Consider the following 10141-nt stretch of genomic DNA (forward strand, 5'->3'; position numbering starts at 1 on the left):
GGTTCTAATCCCGACTCCGCCACTTGCCTGCTGTGTGACCTTGGGCAAGCCACTTCCCCTTTCTGCGCTTCAGTGACCTCGTCCGGAAAATGGGGATTGAGACTATTTTACTTGTACATATTTACTATCTTCTTCTTCTTAATAGCATTTATTAAGCGCTTACTATGTGCAAAGCACTGTTCTAAGCGCTGGGGAGTTTACAGTGTGATCAGGTTGTCCCACGGGGGGCTCACAGTCAATCCCCATTTTACAGATGAGGTAACTGAGGCCCAGAGAAGTGAAGTGACTTGCCCAGAGTCACACAGCTGCCAAGTGGCGGAGCTGGGATTTGAACCCATGACCTCTGACTCCAAAGCCCGGGCTCTTTCCACGGAGCCACGCTGCTTCTCCTACTATCCCGTTTGTTTTGTTAATGATGTGTATATGGCTTTAATTCTATTTCAGTCAATCAGTCGTATTTATTGAGCGCCTACTGTGCGCAGAGCACTGTACTAAGCTATTTGTTCTGACGATTTTGACACCCGTCTCCATGTTTTGTTGTCCATCTCCCCCTTCTCGACTGTGAGCCCGTTGTCGGGTAAGGGACCGTCTCTGTGTGTTGCCGACTTGGACTTCCCAAGCGCTTGGTACAGTGCTCTGCACACAGTAAGCGCTCGATAAATACGATTGAATGGAATGAACGAATGAATGAATGAGTCCCACATGGGACGGCCTGATTACCTTGCGTCTACCCCAGCGCTCAGAACAATGCTTGGCACATAGTAAGCGCTCAACAAATACCATCACCATGCCCTGCACACAGTAAGCGCTCGATAAATACGATTGAATGAATGAATGAATGAATGAATGAATGAGTCCCACATGGGATGACCTGATTACCTTGCATCTACCCCAGCGCTCAGAACAATGCTTGGCACATAGTAAGCGCTCAACAAATACCATCACCATGCTCTGCACACAGTGAGCGCTCGATAAATACGATTGAATGAATGAATGAGTCCCACGGGGGACGACCTGATTACCTTGCATCCACCGCAGCGCTCAGAACAATGCTTGGCACGTAGTAAGCGCTCAACAAATACCATCACCATGCTCTGCACACAGTGAGCGCTTGATAAATACGATTGAATGAATGAATGAATGAATGAGTCCCATGTGGGACAACCTGATTACCTTGCATCTACCCCAGCGCTCAGAACAATGCTTGGCACATAGTAAGTGCTCAACAAATACCATCACCATGCTCTGCACACAGTGAGCGCTCGATAAATATGATTGAATGGAATGAATGAATGAAGGAATGAGTCCCACATGGGATGACCTGATAACCTTGCATCTACCCCAGCGCTCAGAACAATGCATGGCACATAGTAAGCGCTCAACAAATACCATCACCGTGCTCTGCACACAGTGAGCGCTCGATAAATACGATTGAATGAATGAATGAGTCCCACGGGGTACGACCTGATTACCTTGCATCCACCGCAGCGCTCAGAACAATGCTTGGCACGTAGTAAGCGCTCAACAAATACCATCACCATGCTTTGCACACAGTAAGTGCTCGATAAATACGATTGAATGAATGAATGAATGAATGAATGAGTCCCACGTGTGACGACCTGATTACCTTGCATCTACCCCAGCGCTCAGAACGATGCTTGGCACATAGTAAGCGCTCAACAAATACCATCACCATCATTATTGTTATTACCCAGGAGGGAAGGGGAAAATGTCACTGATCACCGACTTCTGACTTGGGAAATAATAATTACGATGGTATTAGTTTAAGTGCTTACTCTTTGCCAGGCAGAAATGTCACTGATCACCGACTTCTGACTTGGGAAATAATAATCGCGATGGCATTGGTTTGTTAAGTGCTCACTCTTTGCCAGGCAGAAATGTCACTGATCACCGACTTCTGACTTGGGAAATAATAATCGCGATGGCATTGGTTTGTTAAGTGCTTACTTTTTGCCAGGCAGAAATGTCACTGATCACCGACTTCTGACTTGGGAAATAATAATCGCGATGGCATTGGTTGGTTAAGTGCTCACTCTTTGCCAGGCAGAAATGTCACTGATCACCGACTTCTGACTTGGGAAATCATAACCGCGATGGCACTGGTTTGTTAAGTGCTCACTCTTTGCCAGGCAGAAATATCACTGATCACTGACTTCTGACTTGGGAAATAATAATCGCGATGGCATTGGTTTGTTAAGTGCTCACTCTCTGCCAGGCAGAAATGTCACTGATCACCGACTTCTGACTTGGGAAATAATAATCGCGATGGCATTGGTTGGTTAAGTGCTTACTCTTTGCCAGGCAGAAATGTCACTGATCACCGACTTCTGACTTGGGAAATAATAATCGCGATGGCATTGGTTTGTTAAGTGCTCACTCTTTGCCAGGCAGAAATGTCACTGATCACCGACTTCTGACTTGGGAAATCATAATCGCGATGGCATTGGTTTGTTAAGTGCTTACTTTTTGCCAGGCAGAAATGTCACTGATCACCGACTTCTGACTTGGGAAATAATAATCGCGATGGCATTGGTTGGTTAAGTGCTCACTCTTTGCCAGGCAGAAATGTCACTGATCACCGACTTCTGACTTGGGAAATCATAACCGCGATGGCACTGGTTTGTTAAGTGCTCACTCTTTGCCAGGCAGAAATATCACTGATCACTGACTTCTGACTTGGGAAATAATAATCGCGATGGCATTGGTTTGTTAAGTGCTCACTCTCTGCCAGGCAGAAATGTCACTGATCACCGACTTCTGACTTGGGAAATAATAATCGCGATGGCATTGGTTGGTTAAGTGCTTACTCTTTGCCAGGCAGAAATGTCACTGATCACCGACTTCTGACTTGGGAAATAATAATCGCGATGGCATTGGTTTGTTAAGTGCTTACTCTTTGCCAGGCAGAAATGTCACTGATCACCGACTTCTGACTTGGGAAATAATAATCACGATAGCGTTGGTTTGTTAAGTGCTCACTCTTTGCCGGGCACTGTTCTAAGCACTGGGGTCGGTACAAGATAATTAGGTTGGACACAGGCCCCGTCCCAGTCGGGGCTCACAGTCTTAACCCCCACTTTACAGATGAGGGAACTGAGGCATCATCATCATCAATCGTATTTATTGAGCACTTACTGTGTGCAGAGCACTGTACTAAGCGCTTGGGAAGTCCAAGTTGGTAACATAGAGAGACAGTCCCTACCCAGCAGTGGGCTCACAGTCTAAAAGGGGGAGACAGAGAACAAAACCAAACATACTAATAAAATAAATAGAATAGATATAGAGGCACAGAGCAATTCAGTGACTTCCCCAAGGTCATGCAGCAGACAAGTAGCAGAGCTGGGATTAGAACCCACGACCTTCTGAATCCCAGGCCCGTGGTCTCTCCGCTCCGCCATGCCGCTTCCCCAGTTTTTGCCTCTAGACTGTTAGCTCCTCGTGTGTGGGGGACCGTGTCTGTTCTGTTATTACGTTGCACGCTCCCCAGTGTGCAGGGCGGCGCCCGGTAGCTGCTCCATAAACAGGTTCAATAGATTGATCATCATCATCATCATCAATCATATTTATTGAGCGCTTACTATGTGCAGAGCACTGTACTGAGCGCTTGGGAAGTACAAATTGGCAACATCTAGAGACAGTCCCTACCCAACAGCGGGCTCACAGTCTAAAAGGGGGAGACAGAGAACAAAACCAAACATACTAACAAAATAAAATAAATAGAATAGATATGTACAAATAAAAGAGTAATAAATATGTACAAACATATATACATATATACATCATCATCAATCGTATTGAGCGCTTGCTATGTGCAGAGCACTGTACTAAGCACTTGGGAAGTACAAATTGGCAACATCTAGAGACAGTCCCTACCCAACAGTGGGCTCACAGTCTAAAAGGGGGAGACAGAGAACAAAACCAAACATACTAACAAAATAAAATAAATAGAATAGATATGTACAAATAAAAGAGTAATAAATATGTACAAACATATATACATATATACATCATCATCAATCGTATTGAGCGCTTGCTATGTGCAGAGCACTGTACTAAGCACTTGGGAAGTACAAATTGGCAACATCTAGAGACAGTCCCTACCCAACAGTGGGCTCACAGTCTAAAAGGGGGAGACAGAGAACAAAACCAAACATACTAACAAAATAAAATAAATAGAATAGATATGTACAAATAAAATAGAGTAATAAATATGTACAAACATATATACATATATACATCATCATCAATCGTATTTATTGAGCGCTTGCTATGTGCAGAGCACTGTACTAAGCACTTGGGAAGTACAAATTGGCAACATCTAGAGACAGTCCCTACCCAACAGTGGGCTCACAGTCTAAAAGGGGGAGACAGAGAACAAAACCAAACATACTAACAAAATAAAATAAATAGAATAGATATGTACAAATAAAATAAATAGAGTAATAAATATGTACAAACATACATACATATATACATCATCATCAATCGTATTTATTGAGCGCTTGCTATGTGCAGAGCACTGTACTGAGCGCTTGGGAAGTACAAATTGGCAACATCTAGAGACAGTCCCTACCCAACAGTGGGCTCACAGTCTAAAAGGGGGAGACAGAGAACGAAACCAAACATACTAACAAAATAAAATAAATAGAATAGATATGTACAAATAAAATAAATAAATAGAGTAATAAATATGTACAAACATATATACATAATCATCAGTCGTATTTATTGAGCGCTTACTCATCATCATTATCATCAATCGTATTTATTGAGCGCTTACTGTGTGCAGAGCACTGTACTAAGCACTTGGGAAGTACAAATTGGCAACATATAGAGACAGTCCCTACCCAACAGTGGGCTCACAGTCTAAAAGGGGGAGACGGAGAACGAAACCAAACATATTAACAAAATAAAATAAATAGAATAGATATGTACAAATAAAATAAATAGAGTAATAAATATGTACAAACATATATACATCATCATCAATCGTATTTATTGAGCGCTTGCTATGTGCAGAGCACTGTACTAAGTGCTTGGGAAGTACAAATTGGCAACATATAGAGACAGTCCCTACCCAGCAGTGGGCTCACAGTCTAAAAGGGGGAGACAGAGAACGAGACCAAACATACTAACAAAATAAATAGAATAGATATTTACAAATAAAATGAATAGAGTAATAAATATGTACAAACATATATACATCATCATCAATCGTATTTATTGAGTGCTTACTTTGTGCAGAGCACTGTACCAAGCACTTGGGAAGTCCAAATTACAAAGTACAAATTGATGGATTGACCCGAGTGAGGGAGGGGGGCCCGGCCCGGGTGACGGCAGAGCTTCCCTCGGGCGGCCGAGGCCCTGCCTTAGATATGTACAAATAAAATAAATAGAGTAATAAATATGTACAAACATATATACATCATCATCAATCGTATTTATTGAGCGCTTACTATGTGCAGAGCACTGGACTAAGAAGCGAATTACAAAAAGTACAAATTGATCGATCGACCTGAGCGAGCGAGGGAGGGGGGCCCGGCCCGGGTGACGGCAGAGCTTCCCTCGGGCGGCCGAGGCCCTGCCTTCGATATGTACAAATAAAATAAATAAGTAGAGTAATAAATATGTACAAACATATATACATCATCATCAATCGTATTTATTGAGCGCTTACTATGTGCAGAGCACTGGACTAACAAGCGAATTACAAAAAGTACAAATTGATCGATTGACCCGAGCGAGGGAGGGGGGCCCGGCCCGGGTGACGGCAGAGCTTCCCTCGGTGGCCGAGGCCCTGCCATAGATATGTACAAATAAAATAAATAAATAGAGTAATAAATATGTACAAACATATATACGTATATACATCATCATCAATCGTATTTATTGAGCGCTTACTATGTGCAGAGCACTGGACTAACAAGCGAATTACGAAAAGTACAAATTGATCGATCGACCCGAGCGAGGGAGGGGGGCCCGGCCCGGGTGACGGCCGAGCTTCCCTCGGGCGGCCGAGGCCCTGCCTTAGATATGTCCAAATAAAATAAATAAATAGAGTAATAAATATGTACAAACATATATACATATATACATCATCATCAATCGTATTTATTGAGCGCTTACTATGTGCAGAGCACTGGACTAACAAGCGAATTACGAAAAGTACAAATTGATCGATCGACCCGAGCGAGCGAGGGAGGGGGGGCCCGGCCCGGGTGACGGCAGAGCGTCCCTCGGGCGGCCGAGGCCCTGCCTTAGATATGTACAAATAAAATAAATAAGTAGAGTAATAAATATGTACAAACATATATACATCATCATCAATCGTATTTATTGAGCGCTTACTATGTGCAGAGCACTGGACTAACAAGCGAATTACGAAAAGTACAAATTGATCGATCGACCCGAGCGAGGGAGGGGGGCCCGGCCCGGGTGACGGCAGAGCTTCCCTCGGGCGGCCGAGGCCCTGCCTTAGATATGTACAAATAAAATAAATAAATAGAGTAATAAATATGTACAAACATATATACATATATACATCATCATCAATCGTATTTATTGAGCGCTTACTATGTGCAGAGCACTGGACTAACAAGCGAATTACGAAAAGTACAAATTGATTGATCGACCCGAGCGAGCGAGGGAGGGGGGCCCGGCCCGGGTGACCGCAGAGCTTCACTCGGGAGGCCGAGGCCCTGCCTTAGATATGTACAAATAAAATAAATAAGTAGAGTAATAAATATGTACAAACATATATACATCATCATCAATTGTATTTATTGAGCGCTTACTATGTGCAGAGCACTGGACTAACAAGCGAATTACAAAAAGTACAAATTGATCGATCGACCCGAGCGAGCGAGGGAGGGGGGCCCGGCCCGGGTGACGGCAGAGCGTCCCTCGGGCGGCCGAGGCCCTGCCTTAGATATGTACAAATAAAATAAATAAGTAGAGTAATAAATATGTACAAACATATATACATCATCATCAATCGTATTTATTGAGCGCTTACTATGTGCAGAGCACTGGACTAACAAGCGAATTACAAAAAGTACAAATTGATCGACTGACCCGAGCGAGGGAGGGGGGGCCCGGCCCGGGTGACGGCAGAGCTTCCCTCGGGCGGCCGAGGCCCTGCCTTAGATATGTCCAAATAAAATAAATAAATAGAGTAATAAATATGTACAAACATATATACATATATACATCATCATCAATCGTATTTATTGAGCGCTTACTATGTGCAGAGCACTGGACTAACAAGCGAATTACGAAAAGTACAAATTGATCGATCGACCCGAGCGAGGGAGGGGGGGCCCGGCCCGGGTGACGGCCGAGCTTCCCTCGGGCGGCCGAGGCCCTGCCTTAGATATGTCCAAATAAAATAAATAAATAGAGTAATAAATATGTACAAACATATATACGTATATACATCATCATCAATCGTATTTATTGAGCGCTTACTATGTGCAGAGCACTGGACTAACAAGCGAATTACGAAAAGTACAAATTGATCGATCGACCCGAGCGAGGGAGGGGGGCCCGGCCCGGGTGACGGCAGAGCTTCCCTCGGGCGGCCGAGGCCCTGCCTTAGATATGTCCAAATAAAATAAATAAATAGAGTAATAAATATGTACAAACATATATACATATATACATCATCATCAATCGTATTTATTGAGCGCTTACTATGTGCAGAGCACTGGACTAACAAGCGAATTACGAAAAGTACAAATTGATCGATCGATCGACCCGAGCGAGGGAGGGGGGGCCCGGCCCGGGTGACGGCAGAGCTTCCCTCGGGCGGCCGAGGCCCTGCCTTAGATATGTACAAATAAAATAAATAAATAGAGTAATAAATATGTACAAACATATATACATATATACATCATCATCAATCGTATTTATTGAGCGCTTACTATGTGCAGAGCACTGGACTAACAAGCGAATTACGAAAAGTACAAATTGATCGATCGACCCGAGCGAGCGAGGGAGGGGGGCCCGGCCCGGGTGACGGCAGAGCGTCCCTCGGGCGGCCGAGGCCCTGCCTTAGATATGTACAAATAAAATAAATAAGTAGAGTAATAAATATGTACAAACATATATACATCATCATCAATCGTATTTATTGAGCGCTTACTATGTGCAGAGCACTGGACTAACAAGCGAATTACAAAAAGTACAAATTGATTGATCGACCCGAGCGAGCGAGGGAGGGGGGGCCCGGCCCGGGTGACGGCAGAGCTTCCCTCGGGCGGCCGAGGCCCTGCCTTAGATATGTACAAATAAAATAAATAAGTAGAGTAATAAATATGTACAAACATATATACATCAGCATCAATCGTATTTATTGAGCGCTTACTATGTGCAGAGCACTGGACTAACAAGCGAATTACAAAAAGTACAAATTGATCGATCGACCCGAGCGAGCGAGGGAGGGGGGCCCGGCCCGGGTGACCGCAGAGCTTCCCTCGGGCGGCCGAGGCCCTGCCTTAGATATGTCCAAATAAAATAAATAAATAGAGTAATAAATATGTACAAACATATATACATCAGCATCAATCGTATTTATTGAGCGCTTACTATGTGCAGAGCACTGGACTAACAAGCGAATTACGAAAAGTACAAATTGATCGACGCGAGGGAGGGAGGGGGGCCCGGCCCGGGTGACGGCCGAGCTTCCCTCGGGCGGCCGAGGCCCTGCCTCCCGTCTCCGGCTCCCGTCGACGGCTTTTTCCCCCGCAACAGGAGACGTACCTGATGAAACACATGCGCAAACACAACGCCCCCGATCTCCAGCAGCAGCAGCAGGCATCAGCGGCGGCGGCGGCGGCGGCGGCCCAGGCCCAGGCGTCCCAGCAACAGCAACAGCAGCACTTCCAGCCCCCCGGGGCGGCTCCTCAAGGAGCGGGAGCAGGGGACAGCAATCCCAACCCTCCACCCCAGTGTTCCTTTGACCTGACCCCCTACAAGACGGCCGAGCACCACAAAGACATCTGTCTGACTGTCACCACCAGCACTATCCAGGTGGAGCACCTGGCCAGCTCCTAGAGACCCACCCGTCCCTCTCCCTCCTCCGCAGGGGAAGAGGCGTCCTCCTCGCCCCCCGGCCCCCCGTGAGGGCAGGGCTCGGATGCCCGGGCCCACAGGCCCCGGGAGGAGCAAGGGCCGCCGCGGCCAAGGAAGGACGCCGAGCCGGGCCGGGAGCGTGCCTGCTCCGCGGCCTGCTCCGTCCCCGGCTCCAGGAGCGGGGGCTTCTCCTCAGAACGGGAGGGGGTCCGGGCGGGGCGGGGCGGGGGGCGCGGGGTCCCACCGGTGAAGCGGACCGCGTCCTCGGGCGGCGGAGCCCGGAGTCCCGCCCGCCCACCCTGCCCTCCTCGCACCGGCGCCGTCAGTGAGCCCCAGACTGGAGTCGGCCCCCGCGGTGCCGTAGCCTCCCGCCGGGACACGGGTTTCTATATAAATATATATAAATATATATATATATATATCCCTCACACGGCCGTCTTGGTTGTAACCGTTTCTCTCTCTGTTTATAAATGCATTATCTCGGAGAATTTTCATTTTCGACCCTCCTGGCGTTATTTTCCCCCTTGTCCGTTCCTTTCCGTCTTCTTCTTCCCCCTCCTGCCCCGGATATATTTTAATTCCCTCTGTCTCCCCGCGGCACCCGCCCCCCCTCCCCCCTTTTTTTAAAAAGATCTGTAAATCACGACGGGTTTCAGAGAAAAGAGAAAATGGAAAAAAAAAATCAGAGGAGAACCCATTGTTATAAACCGATTTAAATATGAACGGAAAAAAAAATATGTACCAAACCAGGGGTGTTTTTAGAGCGTTGTATAGAAATAAATTTGTGTAAAAGGACGCAGGCAGTGGAGGTGCTGGTTTGAGCAGGTGGGGGAAAGGTTGTGGTTGGGGGGTCTTGGGGTGACTCTGTGGGGGCTCTCCCACCTGGGAAGAGCCCCTTCCCCACAAAGGGTTGTGGTGGTTCAGTTTTGGGGGGCTGCTTGGGGGGCTGGGGCGGCGCGTAGACAAGCCCCCGGCCCCTCTGGAGAAGCTGGCCTGAGAGGAGCACCCCTAGTGATTTTCCCAGTTGTTGGCATTGGGATGAGAGCGG

General features: G+C 46.6%; 1 protein-coding gene across 4 annotated transcripts in view; it reads left to right on the forward strand.

The window, feature by feature from the left end:
* Positions 1–9289, forward strand: part of ZNF384 (zinc finger protein 384) — a 29095-nt gene extending 19806 nt beyond the window's left edge. For all 4 annotated transcript variants that reach the window (XM_038768026.1, XM_038768027.1, XM_038768029.1 and 1 more), the window contains one exon: positions 8773–9289. In XM_038768026.1, the coding sequence (XP_038623954.1) occupies positions 8773–9075 (303 nt within the window). In that variant the 3' untranslated portion in view covers positions 9076–9289. The remainder of the gene's footprint in view (positions 1–8772) is intronic.
* The last annotated feature ends 852 nt before the right edge of the window (positions 9290–10141 follow it).

The sequence above is a fragment of the Tachyglossus aculeatus genome, chromosome 27, assembly GCF_015852505.1.
Source record: "Tachyglossus aculeatus isolate mTacAcu1 chromosome 27, mTacAcu1.pri, whole genome shotgun sequence".
NCBI classification, from domain to species: Eukaryota; Metazoa; Chordata; class Mammalia; order Monotremata; family Tachyglossidae; genus Tachyglossus; species Tachyglossus aculeatus.